General features: G+C 42.7%; 1 protein-coding gene across 2 annotated transcripts; it reads left to right on the forward strand.

Annotated features, from left to right (window-relative positions):
- The first annotated feature begins 626 nt into the window (after positions 1-626).
- Positions 627-11,270, forward strand: LDHA (lactate dehydrogenase A). Of its 2 annotated transcripts, none has more exons than XM_037522739.2 (8): positions 627-728; positions 2,913-3,053; positions 5,425-5,542; positions 6,796-6,969; positions 7,431-7,604; positions 8,579-8,696; positions 9,948-10,071; positions 10,527-10,728. In XM_037522739.2, the coding sequence occupies exons 2-8, from the start codon at positions 2,928-2,930 to the stop codon at positions 10,689-10,691; spliced, it is 999 nt and encodes a 332-aa protein (XP_037378636.1). In that variant the 5' UTR covers positions 627-728; positions 2,913-2,927; the 3' UTR covers positions 10,692-10,728. The 2 variants fall into 2 exon arrangements, with proteins under 2 accessions (XP_037378636.1, XP_037378635.1); XM_037522738.2 differs by lacking the exon at positions 627-728 and adding an exon at positions 2,442-2,685 and having other exon boundaries at positions 10,527-11,270.
- The last annotated feature ends 3,246 nt before the right edge of the window (positions 11,271-14,516 follow it).

Here is a 14,516-nt window from a genome sequence, read left to right on the forward strand (position 1 = left end):
TTCAAAACTCCTCCCCCCTCGTATTAGGCCGCTGCTACCTCCCTCTGCCCCTCCCCCCCTTTCTTGGGTGTGGTTGGAGCTAGAGGTGCACAGCGGGGTGTGGCAGTAGGGAATGCAAGTCCAGAGACTCACAAACCCCAGTATGAGTTGTGGGGCTTAGCAGGCTTAAGAGAGGGGGTGGTGCAGGGGGTGGAGGTAGCAGCTTCAAGATTTGGACATCGTTCGATTCAGGTAAGAAAGGCAGACTGACACCGCGCTAAGTACCTTTTCCTTTCAACCAATACTTGTGGAGAGCCTGTTCGGTGCCAGAAGCTGTTCTGGGCACTCGGGAACGGCGGTGAGGATTCAGATCAAGTCTTTCCAGAGAGTAACCGCCACATTTTACGGAAGAGGAAATACAGGCTGGGCTGGACTGTGGCTGCTGGATCAGGCCTGGACTTTTGTGGCCGGAGGCAGCCCCCTGAGACGTCCCGGCGCACGCGGCTCTCCGGGCCAGTCGGGCGGCTGGTGGGCCGGCTGCGCGCGCGCACTGCCCCGCCCGGCTCCGAGCCCGCCCCCAGCCCGACCCACACGTGGGTTCCCGCACGTCCGCCTGGCTCCCCTCCTGACGTCAGCCTCGGGGTTCCATTTAAGGCCCCTCCTGCGCCCCGCTCGGAGTACCGGAGCAGCTGCCGTCTAGTCCCGATCCAGCGCCGCGCGCCACCGACGCCCGTCCGAAGCGCACCCTGGTACCGCTGGGCGCGGCGTGCACCGTGCGGGGGCGGTGGGGGGAAGCGAGCTACCCCCGCCCGAGCTAGTCCCGCTTTGCTAGAGGAGGGGTCCCTGCTCCGGAGGAGGCGGGTGGTGCGTGCAGGCGCTCTTCCCAGGGACGGCGGGGAGACCAGGGTGGTGGCCCACGCCACGCGTGCGATCCGAGGGTGCAGCACTCTGGTTTGCTTTTAGCCGGGCATGGTGGCCTCTGGCCGCGCGGGGGAACCGAGAGGATGGTTGCACCTAACTGGGGGTCGTACCTAACCGGGTTTGGGGGGTGGGGGTCGAAACTCGAGTCGATGCAGGACAAGGAGATGCTAGGTCTAAAGGGTGGAGACTACCTTTGGGTTTGAAGTGGGTAAAACGCGTAGAAAGAGGTCTAGTTTCCGGAGCCCATGGAGCCGAAAATATTGGGCGCGTTCCTGGAAACGCAGAAAGCCGCTGAAGCATCGCTCAGCGTTTTAGGCCTGGGATTCTTGAGAGGTAAGCTCCATTGGGCGCTTTTGCGCCAGTTATATTTATTAAGTGGCTAGGGGTGTGTCGAGCCCTAAGTTAGGCACGGTGCATGCATACAGTAAAAAGGAAGGGTCTCGGCCTTCCCTCATCTCAGATGGTCTTTTGAGAATAGGATCATCCAGCACCATCTCCTTTTGACAAATGAACCTAAAACTGGGAGAGGGCTAGGGCTTCTCCTAAGGTTACAGTGAGTGGGTGGCAAGAGTTGGGGAGTAGATATTAATGCTGCATCGTTCCCCGCCCCCACATTCCCACCCTGTGTTTCCACACCGTTGGGCTCGCTGGAGCCCAGGATTTACGCTTTGGTGAAGCCAGGAGTTCTCTGCAGAAACCTCCCTCCTCCCTGCCAGGTTACAGATCCTTTACAAGGCTGCCTAGAAATAGCAGTGATTTGTAAGGAGAGACCCGAATCCAGCGTGGTAATAACTCTGGGCTGCCTGCCTAGCCTGGAAGTGCTCTGGGATATTTTTGCCCGCTGGGGTCTAGTCAAGACTAGAGGTGGTACTTTTGGGATGCAATCTCTGATAATCTCTCCAAAGAATGCAATGCAGGGTTGGATTAGCAGAGTTAAAGGCCTCTCCAAGGCTCTGGAATTCTAGGGTTCCACCAAGTATCTCTTAATTTTAGGGCTCCAGCCTCAGGTCTCTGCACCTACTTCTGCATTTCCTCTAGTGACAAAATTTACTCATTCAGGGCCTCAAGCCTTTGCAGCAAGGATCATGGCAAAACCACACTAGGTGCCTCCTCTTGTTGGCTAACAGTTCCTGGGTACTGCTATTGCGGTTTAGTCTGGCTTTGGCTGATTCAAGCCTGGGCGGCAGCCAGTCTGGCTTCATGTTCTTGTCTGCTTGGGAGCACTGGTTAAGTCTAAAGTCTGGCTTGGTGCCGTTTCCTCTGACCCCGAGAGCAAGGAGAGCTCCTAATTCCCTCTGCTCATCCGCGGGTCCTCCCCGGTGTCTGCTGTGGGGCCAGGGACCACTCGGCTCTACTCTTGGCTCCTCCCCGAGCTGTGGAATGCGCAGGCGCACGAGTGTTGTGGGCGCGAGGTGGGGGATGGAGGCTCCTGCAATTCTTCCGGGTCTGGGTGGGGCATAAAACCCACAGGTTCCAGCTTCTGAGTAGTTGCTCTGTTCTCCGCCCCTTCCTGGGGGAGGGGGAGGAAACGTGAGCGCGCATGAGCAGAGTTCCTTGCAGGCCTGCGGCTTCTGGGCAGTACCGTGAAGCCGTTATTGGCACTTTCGATCCGTACCTCTCCAGGCCTTACGTGAGGGGCTTGGCGCGAGTAGTGCTGGGCCTAGGGCTCAAGTGATCTTATTTTAGGGAAAGTCGGCCCCACTGGGGTTTAATAAAGCCAAGATGAGTGAATCCTCAAGAGGTTTTACTTATACCCAAACATCGATATTTCTTTTCCATGCCAAGGTGAGGTCCTTCGCTCCAAGAGCCTAAGCATGCTAGACCCTGCCATTCGGCCTTTCAATGCTCCCTTTGTCTATCTTTAGTTTGTTTTCCTTCTCCTTTTCAGTCATCCCTTGTTATATTTTGTGGCAAGTATAATAGAAGGGAAATAAGCATTTCAGAAAAGTTTTTGGGTCATAAATGTTAATTTCAAGTGGATGCAGTGACAATGCATGATTTTCCTCCCACAGGTTCCTAAGTCCACTATGGCAACCCTCAAGGATCAGCTGATTCAGAATCTTCTTACGGAAGAACATACCCCCCAGAATAAGATTACAGTTGTTGGGGTTGGTGCTGTTGGCATGGCCTGTGCCATTAGTATCTTAATGAAGGTGAGAGCCCATCACTCTGCATGACAGGGATATCCTGACGACACACACTCTTCCTCTTACTCCCCAAGAATTGCATTGTTTCCTATATACAAGTGTTTTGGCTCATAGACTCAAAAAAGAACTTTATGTGTGAAATAAGGTTTAGAAACAGGATGCTGCTATACCCAAAGGGAATGTGAGCATCAACAATAACAAAAAATCAAAGGTTATTAGGCCAGAGACCTAGTTCCTTAAATTCACTGAGCTGTATTAGGATACATGAGTTGCCTAGAAATGAAAAAGAAGAGTCCATGCTTGTAAGCAAGGTGAAATTATTTTAAAGATATTTTGAATTGAAAATGATACATACATATGGTAAAATGTACATCATATTGAGGGTGGAAATCTTAAGTTTTCTTCCACACAAATCCTCATTGCCTTCTTTTTGGATAGCAATTTTATTTTATTTTTTTATTCCCAAAGTTAATTTTTTTGCATAGAAGAACTGGGGTGTAGGCCAGAGGTACAGGGGGAGGTGTGTGAGATGATTCACCAGAGACAGACTGGGGAGCAGAACAGGTAGATCTACTGAAATACACTGCAAAGGGGAGCAGTGAGCGAAACACAAGAGGTCTGCTGCGCCATGTGGGTTAGCTTCCTGGCCAGGGATTGAACTCAGGCTACCACCACAAGGGTTTACAGTGGCAGTGCTGAGACTTAACTCCTAAGCCACCAGAGAGGCCCTGAATAGCAAATTATGATTAAAATTTAATTAGAAAAAAAAACCTGTGAATGAATGAACACTTTTTACAGTAGTCAAACCTGGTTTACATAAAAAAGTGATTTTACAATATTAAAATGTCTTACGTTCATACATGAAGATCCTAATAAGAGTGAAATGATGAATTCTGAGTTCTGAACAGAAAAAGATGGATATGAGAATGGACTGAAGGCAGAAATGAACTATCCCCAACTTTTGTAACAACAGTTTGCTCTATAAACATTTTAGGTGAAGTCACATAGTATACCATAGTTTATTCCTCTTGCTGCCATTTTCCCACACGAATGAACCACCTATGTTCTTTTTCTGTGGTGCCCTCTTAATGGGTAGGTTAAAAGTAACAGACACCTCATTACACTGTAGATGATTTGGGGGTAGATCTGCGGCTCAGCTAGTACAACCCCGTACAACCCCTTGCTTATAACAGTCTAAATCACATATGTTTTATTTATTTATTTTTTTTTAAAGGAACTCTCCTGCACTGTTGGTGGGAGTGCAAACTGGTTTAATTTAATTTTATTTTTTTAAAGATTTCTTTGTTTATCTATACAAGCACTGGGTACAGTCAGAAGCACGGGAGGGTGAGAGGATTCACCAGAGCCAGAGCGGGGAGCAGAACAGGCAAAAGGACTGAAGTACACTGCTGAGGGGAGCAGCAGGCGGCAGGAGAGGTCTGCGCGCCATGTGGGACCCTCGCCAGTGGCCGGGGATCGAACCGGTGCTGCAGAGGCTGCAGGCAGCCTCGCAGCCCAGCGCTCAACCACTGTGCCACCGGGGAGGCCCGCATCTCTTAACTTTTAAAGATTCAACTAAAGGGATATTTCTTACCAATATTTTGCAATACACAAAATTATCTTTATGTAAAACTGTTAATATTGCTTAATACGAAAAATACATGATCCAGGATATCACTTTTTAGTTCCAAATTTAATAATGATGAATACCACCTTTTTAATGAATAATGAGCAATGTATACAAACTAAATTTGACACAGTAATTAGAACAATCTTATATATTTGGACATTAGTCTAACCACTGTCAGTCTAGTGTTTTGTTTCCATAAGCTGGTGCTGGAATTCCAGCAGAGGTTGCTTTGGTGAGGAGAATGGGCCAGTGCTTCTTCCTTTGTATTGTAAGAATACATTGGTATTCTTTCTTTGTTATTTGTAAGTCCGCTTTTAAATGGGACCTGTCTCTACCTTGAGGTGTGTCCTGATGTTAATATAGTAACAGAACTCTACTATGCCTGAATTGTAGAAATTTTTTACATGCCCTTCTAAAAATCTTTTTTTTTTTTTTTTTTGTTTATACAAGCACTGGGTACAGTCAGAAGCTGGGAGGGTGAGAGAATTCACCAGAGCCAGAGCGGGGAGCAGAGCAGGCAGAAGGACCGAAGTACACTGCTGAGGGGAGCAGCGGGCGGCAGGAGAGGTCTGCGTGCCATGTGGGACCCTCCTCCAGTGGCCGGGGAGCAGCCGGGGATTGAACCGGCGCCGCAGAGGCCGCGGGCAGCTTCGCAACCCAGCGCTCTACCGCTGCGCCACCGGGGAGGCCCCCTTCTAAAAATTCTTAAGTAGTAATTTCCCATTTAACTAAAATTTTGTCTTTTAGGACTTGGCAGATGAACTTGCTCTTGTTGATGTCATGGAAGACAAATTGAAGGGAGAGATGATGGATCTGCAACATGGCAGCCTTTTCCTTAGAACACCAAAAATTGTCTCTGGCAAAGGTTGATTCAATCAGTTTCATATTGTAGTGCATGCTAGACTTAATTCTTCATCAGTCCTAGCTCTTCAAAGATTTTTTTAATACAGGATAAGAGAGCTTTTGAACAATTTTGTGTTGGTACTTATTGATAGGAAGATTTCAGTTTCTAATAAGTGATTTCAAAAGGAAATCCTGTTTGTCTATGTTGTAGGAAACATCCAATTCAGAATATAATTATTTAGGTTCATTATATTCTGTAGGTCCATATTTATTTATTTATAAAAGATTTATTTATTCATGCATACAAGATCTGGGGTACAGGCCAGAGATGTGGGGGGTGAGAGGATTCACCAGAGACAGAGTGGGGTACAGAACAGGCAGACTGACTGAAATACACCGCTGAGGGGAGCAGTGGGTGAGCCTGGAGAGGTCTGCTGCGCCCTGTGGGTAGCTCCCTGACCAGCCGGGGATCGAACCTGTGCTGCAGAGGCTGTGGATTGCTTCCTAGTGCGGTGCTTAACCGCTTGCGCCACCAGGGAGGCCCAGGTCCATATTTAACCACACTGCTTCAAATACTTATATACACTTCCTTTTACATATTAACACATAAGGGGTAAATGAGCATATTCAACAGATACTCTTGGCTTGACCCTTTTATACTTATCCTGCTGTAACCAGAAAACCTGGATATGACCAGGTGGTGTGTTTTTACACTTGAAAAGTACTGACCACTTACATGATAGGTGACGCCCTTCAGTATCTTCCCTGGGTTATGTATCCTGTATTATAGGGTATTAGGCAGCAAGACATGCTTGATAAATATAAAGTTGCCTCTTTAAAAAAAAAAAAATTAGCCTATCCCTGGACCTATATGACCATAATTAAGTAATTATATAGAAATAGAAGTTCGAAGAGTAAGCATTGAGCTCAGGTAGCAAAAATTTGGGGGATGTATCTTATGTCATGAGACTCAAATGTAATATCTTCCAACTTCCCCAAACCCAATTATAGTTATAAAAAGTCACAATGTGATTTAAAACCAGAATATAAGAATGGAATTGATGTACTCTCTCTCCATGTAAATAAATGGCCACAGTGATAAAACTCCAAAGCTAAAGGAGGAGACTAAGGAACATTAGAATCATTTCTCGACCACATATACAAAACACTAATAAAAATTGCCCATTAAAAAAGGTTTCTAGAACAAATTTTTGCTGACAAGGTAATGGAGTTCTCTTAAGGACCTAAATCTGATTACTATTTCCCTTTATCTAGACTATAATGTGACTGCAAACTCCAAGCTGGTTATTGTCACAGCTGGGGCACGTCAGCAAGAGGGAGAAAGCCGTCTCAACTTGGTCCAGCGTAACGTGAACATCTTTAAATTCATCATCCCTAATGTTGTAAAATACAGCCCAAACTGCAAGCTGCTGATTGTTTCCAATCCAGGTAAGACTTTTATCTGCATTAAAAATAGACGAATTATCATAATACTAATAGTGTTATGTTATATTCTTCATACACATTGAATTCTGTATTTTTTAATTTTCTTGAGAGAAAATATGTGTGGGTTTTTTTTTTCTGTTTTTTGTTTTTTTCAAAAAACATCTAGGTTTAAAACATTTAAGGTGATACAGTGCCTCTGAATGTGATTGGAACTTTAAAATTATTTGCTTGCCCAAGAAGGTTGTGGATAAGTTTATGAATGTGTTTTTCTCTTAACTGATGTAAAGTTTATTTCATTAAACTGCACTCCTTGAAAACTTCTATGTTTGCTATATTATACATAGTATAGAGGTTTAAAAATATTAAGAAAGTATTGATTAGTCATTATCAATATGCACATAGATCTCTGTATCTTGAGTTGTCAATCATTATCTAATATCTTTGCTTAAATATTTTCTTCATAGTGGATATCTTGACCTATGTGGCTTGGAAGATAAGTGGCTTTCCCAAAAATCGTGTTATTGGGAGTGGTTGTAATCTGGATTCAGCCCGGTTCCGTTACCTAATGGGGGAAAGACTGGGAGTTCATGCAATGAGCTGTCATGGGTGGGTCCTTGGAGAGCATGGAGACTCTAGTGGTAAGTATAACTTACTATCTCTTTGTTTTATAAAAATATCTTTGTGTAAAAAAATAGATAGTTTTATTACTAAATCAGAAGCTAAAGCATATATCCATTCATCAGAGTAGGATCATTTCCAGAAATCTTTCTTTTGGAATAATTATATATTAAGAATTGTTAAGATTTTAGACATTTTGTTTAATATGGGAGGTAGGAAATAAAAGTTATTTTACTTCTTTGTGTAGACATATTAAATGAGACAGTGGTTCATAGGATGATCTTAGTCATCTAGTTCACATCTCTTTGTATTTGACTGGAACTGCTTTGCCCTGAAATGGTCAGTCAGTTCAAATGGAGTACATGAAAAATTCTGTTATCGGGCTTCCCCGGTGGCGCAGCGGTTGAGCGCTGGGTTGCGAAGCTGCCCGCGGCCTCTGCGGCGCCGGGTTCGATCCCCGGCTGCTCCCCGGCCACCGGAGGAGGGTCCCACATGGCGCGCAGACCTCTCCTGCCGCCCACTGCTCCCCTCAGCAGTGTACTTCGGTCCTTCTGCCTGCTCTGCTCCCCGCTCTGGCTCGGTGAATTCTCTCACCCTCCCGCGCTTCTGACTGTACCCAGTGCTTGTATAAACAAACAAACAAATAAATAAATAAATAAAACATGCCTCTATTAAAAAAAAAAAAAAAATTCTGTTATCATCACAATTGAAAGATTTTATGATTTGTACAAGAGTTCTCAATTCTATATATTTCAAAAATATAAGGATTTAACATTTCAATAGGTCAGAAAAATAGGCCAGAGTATAGTGAAGATTCTTAGTTTTGTGTAATGTGATCAATGAAGATCTAAATGTAAGGACATTGGTAGTCTTGGTAATCTACGGAAAGGGAGTAGTCCTACACATATTAACAAAAAAATTAGAAAAATGGGTCAAAATTACTAGTGTTTGGCTGGTGCATGGAAATAAATGTATTCTATACTTTTTCCTTCAGTGCCTGTTTGGAGTGGAGTGAATGTTGCTGGTGTCTCATTGAAGAATCTGCACCCTGCTTTAGGCACTGATACGGATAAGGAACAGTGGAAAGAGGTTCACAAACAAGTGGTTGACAGGTAATACAGATCTTGTAATTTGGCAAAATGGAAAATTTAAATTTATTATTTTTGTGCAAAAATTAAAAGTTGAATAGCTCAGTGTTTCTTGGCATCATGGCAGCCAGGAAGTTGCTCAGCTCCTGTCTTCCTCTTCGCACAGACACGTGCTGGTGAATTTAAGGGCCCATTTGTGCTTGGAGACCTTGAGCCTGGTCCATGGTACACTGCCATAGTGGGCAAAGCTGTATACCTCCTGGATCATATTCCACACAAACTTGGAATGCTTGGTGACATACCCTCTGTGATGGCTGTGCCTCTGCTTGCTCACATTCTTGGTCACCTTGTGGCCCTTGTGGAGGCCCATATCCGTGGGGGTAGCACAGAGCCTGGCTGCTATGGCAGAAAGCTGGAATATGAATATTTAAGTACAAGTTCCTAACTTTGTTTTTATGACTACAAACAGCTTTCTTCTTGTTTATTCAAATGATTATTGTTTTAAGTAATATCTAGATTCATAATGGTGCCAAAGTATAAATATAATTACTAGAAATTGTTGATACAGGGAGGCTTTTAACTTGGTAGCATTACTTAATATAAATCATGTGGTCACATGTGGACCTCAGGTATATAGACTTGAGTAATGACTCTGATTGACCTAGGCAAGGCTCTTTTATTTGTATTTGTTTAATTAAATAAAACCTGTGAACCCACCGCCCAACCCAAGAAATAATAGTTGTGAACTAACTTTAGCGTGTTGGATTACAAGTACTAGTCTGCTGGTGCTTAGAAATGAGTAAATTATCTGTTCCTTCTCCCATTTATCCTTCTGCCTCTGCTTTTCCCTCCCCCAAACACAGGCACACACAAACATTTGAGATAACAGAGTCCAGCATGCCATGTGTCATCTCTTGTGTAATGCCATGTGTCATCTCATTTTACTTTTTTAAATTTGATGTTACATTTTAAAGTATCATCCATTTTGTTTATATAACTACAGTTATTTGTTTGACCGCTATATAATATTCCATTGTATGAATATACCACAATTTATTCTTCTTTTGGAGAACATAGGCTTGTCATCACGTTTTTGTTATAAATGACAGTAATGTTGTAAATATTTATATATATAATATCTTGGTATACAGAGCAAGGGTTACTCTTAGGTGATAATGCAACTTTGTAGCATTATTTACTATAAAGGAAGTTTTCAATGATAGCAATGTTTTCTTTCTCCCACCCTACATTTTCCTACCCTTCCTTACCCTATAGTGCTTATGAGGTGATCAAACTGAAAGGCTACACATCCTGGGCCATTGGATTATCTGTGGCTGATTTGGCAGAAAGTATAATGAAAAATCTAAGGCGGGTGCATCCAATTTCCACTATGATTAAGGTAGGTCTATATCATAATATACTGTACTTGAATGCCATTATTTCCTGTTTTTTTTTAAAAGATTCTTTTGAGACAGCAATTAATTAGTGTAAGTACCCAGATTTAAATGAAATAAGTTAATGCCTTTGAAATTTTTTTAAAAATGTACACTAGTGCTATGTTTACCACATAGATGCTTGATAACTTGTTGACTAAAACCCTACTCAATTATGAATAAAGTTTATTTAATACACTTAAGTTAAAATTTCTTTCTGGATTTTTCACTTAGAATTTAATGAAAATGTAAAATAGTCATTGAAATAGCAAACTTTCCATTTTGAAAGAAAATATAAAAGTATTCCATTATCCGTAGTACTTTAAAATTTGTATTGTAGTAACACTTGTAGTGAATCAAAGTCCTGGGAGACCCCAGAATGTATAGATAAAATATAAAATAGTTTTCATTTTGTTTTCAGGGTCTTTATGGAATAAAAGATGATGTCTTCCTCAGTGTACCTTGCATCTTGGGGCAGAATGGAATCTCAGATGTTGTGAAGGTGAATCTGACACCTGAGGAAGAGGGTCGTTTGAAGAAGAGTGCAGATACACTTTGGGGGATCCAAAAAGAGCTGCAGTTTTAAAGTGTTCTAATATTGTACTACTTCACTGTTTAGGTTTTATCAGGATTTTTGTTGGAAGATGTGCATATTGTTTGTTTTATCTGATTTTGTGCCTAAAGCAGTATTATTAAGACTGCCTGAAAAAACAACATCAATTTCCTAAAGTAGAAAAAAGAATGATTCATATAACCCTACAGCTATACCCTAAGGCTGGATGGTAGTGCTAAACTGGTTAGTGTAAAATAGTTCCACCACCTGGGGAACACTACTTCCAATGTGCACATCCTGCAGCTGCCCTTCAGACCAAACGTGTGTTAAATACTTCTGGTTCCTTTACCCAACATGGCTACTTCCGCCTTTTTTCCCCTCATGTCATGCACACCCTGGGATCCAATGTATAAACCCAACATTGCATGTCTTGTGCATAACTCTTCTAAACAATCATTTTGTGTACTATATGTATCAAAATGTGTACATTGCCGTGTAATGTAAAAAGATAAGTCTACATATAAAGGATGTAACCAACAATCCAAGTGAAATGCCAATTATAAAACACCAAATAAACCTTGAACAGTGATTGCTCTGTTGATTTATTAAGATTTAAAGCTATAAAGCTGCTTTTTATTCATTATATTATTAGGAGTGATTACCTAAGATATATTATTCTTAGGCAATTCAGTGATTTTTTTTTAAGAGCTAGTATTAATGACCAGAATTTAATGTAAATTAAGATAGTAAGGATACAGCTAGATTGATGAGGTTGTAATCAGTCATTTTATTTTTTAAAAAGATTTATTTATGCATACAACAACTGGGGTTGATCAACTGGGGTTGATCAGAGGTGCAGGGGGTGAGAGGATTCACCAGAGACAGTGGGGACAGAATAGGTGGATCTACTGAGGGGAGCAGCGGGCAAGATATGAGAGGTCTACAGTGCCATGTGGGTAGCTCCCTGGCTGGGGATGGAACTCATGCCACAGTGGCTGGTAATAGATTGATAGTGCTGAGACTTTAACCCCTGTGCCACCAGGGACGCCCTATAATCAATCATTTTAATATACTAAGCTCCAGGGTATTATATGAGATAACTTGATAATTGTGCTAGTTGTAATTAGTACCCTCTGACTCACGTAGGTAACATTCTATATGTGAATGTAAAACGCATCTACCATCTGTACATAAGCAGTTGTACATGGACTGTAGAGGCACACAGATTTTTAAGAACATTTGCTCTTAGAAGCCAGTAATATAATGGTAATTGATTTTAAACCAAATGTCCTGGTGGTGGTTTATTCAAAATTTTTCTGTAGATTTCCCTCAAAATATTTCTGTAACTATGACCCTTATCTAGGGCTGAAATTGGAACATCTACAGGTTAACTAGGACAATTTTATTGTCATCACTCAGTATCTTTCCCAAAGTTTCCTTTGAGACCTAGTTAAGAAAACAATTACTTAAAAAAAACTTGTTTAAAATGGGAAAGGACAAAACTGATCATCTACATGGTCTTCTATATGCTTTTCTTAAAACAGCCTTAAAATTTACATACCATAAAATTCACCTTTTTATAGTGTATAATTAAGAGGGGTTTTTAGCATATTGACAGCTATGCAACCATCACCACTGCCTTAGAACATTTTAATTACCCCAAGAAGAAAGCTACTTAATCCCACAATCTTTCATAAACTTTGAGACACCTTTAGTCTCATATTTACATTTATTTCATATTATTTGTTACAATAGTCAATAACAATGTCTCAAAGAATATTTTTTTAAACAGGATTTTTTTTTAAAAGATTTATGCATACAAGAACTGGAGCGTAAGTTAGAGGTTTGCGGGGATGAGAGGATTCACCAGAGACAGAGTGGGGAAAAGAACAGGCAGACTGACTGAAATACATTACTGAGGGGAGCAGCAGGCAAGGCAGGAAAGGTCTGCTGCGCCATGTGGGTTGCTCCCTGGCCGGGGATCAAACTCGTGCTGCAGTGGCTGGCAATAGCTTGACAGTGGTGTCTTTAGCCCCTGTGCCACCAGGAGGCCCTCAAATAATTCTTGGGGAAGATTAATCTTTCCTAATTTTTCAAACCTGTTGTTCTGTCACAACAAATGTCTTAGGTTCACCTTGCACCTTCCTGCCCCACGTAAGGCATAGGCCAAATCTACAAGGAACCTGATTCCTATTAGTAAGATATATTATTTTAGTCTCAAGAATCTTGGGAAGTAGATTAAGCAGGCCTTAGTCCATTACATTTTACACAAATTGACAGTGGGGGAAGCAAATAGGATATTCAGAACTTAGATCTCCCATATTCTGTCTATGTGTATGTGTTTCTACTACAAAACCCATGTTGCCAAAATAAAGCTAGCAGACATCCAACCCATATTTACAAAATTCCTTACTGAGGGGCCTCCCTGGTGGCGCTAGGGGTTAAGACACAGCACTATGAAGCTGACTGCAGCCGCTGCAGCATGAGTTTGATTCCCGGCCAGGGAGCTACCCACATGGCGCAGCAGACCTCTCCTGACTCACCCACTGCTCCTCTCAGCAGTGTGTTTCAGTCAGTCTGCCTGTTCTGTTCCCCACTGTCTCTGTAAGCATAAATAAGTCTTTAAAAAAAAATTCCTTACTGAGTTCCTACTATGTTTTGATGGATATTGGAAAATATAGGCTTTCCTGTATTTACATTATTGCAATCAAACAAAATGGTAAGTCATTTTGGCTCACAGTTATCAGGAAAGCCAGTTCAGGTAGAGCCCAATACCCTTGTATGAATGAAGAACTTGTTCTTTTAGAGCAGTCTGGTCACTACCACCATGACACCTCCTTCAACACCATCAGGGACTTGAATCAGGTGTAGAACTTGAATTTGGAGGTCATCCAGACCAGCAGTGTCTTCCTTTCAGTGCAATTATACATGAAGTACAAGGGCCCAGGGTCCCTATGGAAGCACAAACACAAGTGGTGGTACAAGACCAGCAGTTGCCACTCCTATGTACTTGAGGGGACTTCTTGCTTGGGCTTATGAAAAGCTGGGGGCATGAAAATCCCATTAGAGAAATACGATACAGGGACATGATGGTAGTTGTCATCCTGGTCCAGGAAAATGCCATTTATGCGAAAAACTGGAAATGAATCAGTCTTGAGAAGCACTGGGGGAAGAACTTTTCCAATAGAGAGAATGGCAAAAAGTCCTGAGCCAAGAAAAAAGACTGTTCAAAAGTTGCAGAGGACTGTGGTGAGAGTGTCTTGAGATGAACTTGGAATTAATAGGAAGCCAGGCCTCCCTGGTAGTGCAAGGGGTTAAGTCTTAGCACTATAAAGTTATCTGCAGCCGTTGCAGCAGGAGTTCCATCCCCGGCCAGGGAGCTAACCCACATGGCACCACAGACCTCTCCTGTCTCGCCCACTTCTCCCCTTAGAAGTGTGTTTCAGTCAATCTGCCTGTTCTGCTCCCCACTCTGTCTCTGGTGAGTCCTCTCACCTCCCTCCACCTCTGGCCTGTACCCCAGTTCTTGTATGCATAAATAAATAAATCTTTAAAAAAAATAGGAAGACAAATCTTGAGTACCTTTTAGATTGTGGCAAAAATTGATTAACTGGAGGCCTCCCTGGTGGTGCAAGGGGTTAAGACGCAGCAACATAAAACTATCTGCAGCCACTGCAGCGGGAGTTGGATTCCCCACCAGGGAGGTGACCCACATGGTGCAGCAGACCTCTCCTGCCTCACCTGCTGCTCCCCTCAGCAGTGTATTTCAGTTCCCCATTCTGTCTCTGGAAAATCCTCTCACCCCCCAAACCTCTGGCCTGTACCCCAGTTCTTATATGCATAGATAAAATAATTTTT

Source organism: Talpa occidentalis, unplaced genomic scaffold (genome assembly GCF_014898055.3).
Source record: "Talpa occidentalis isolate TD23 unplaced genomic scaffold, MPIMG_talOcc4v2.1 talOcc4.3, whole genome shotgun sequence".
NCBI lineage: Eukaryota > Metazoa > Chordata > Mammalia > Eulipotyphla > Talpidae > Talpa > Talpa occidentalis.

Coding starts and splice junctions, on each gene's coding strand:
- LDHA (XM_037522738.2), top strand. CDS start 2,623: ATGAGTGAATCCTCAAGAGGTTTTACTTATACCCAAACATCGATATTT. Junction 7,605..8,578: donor AGAGCATGGAGACTCTAGTG/GTAAGTATAACT, acceptor TTTTTCCTTCAG/TGCCTGTTTGGAGTGGAGTG. Junction 10,072..10,526: donor CAATTTCCACTATGATTAAG/GTAGGTCTATAT, acceptor TTTTGTTTTCAG/GGTCTTTATGGAATAAAAGA.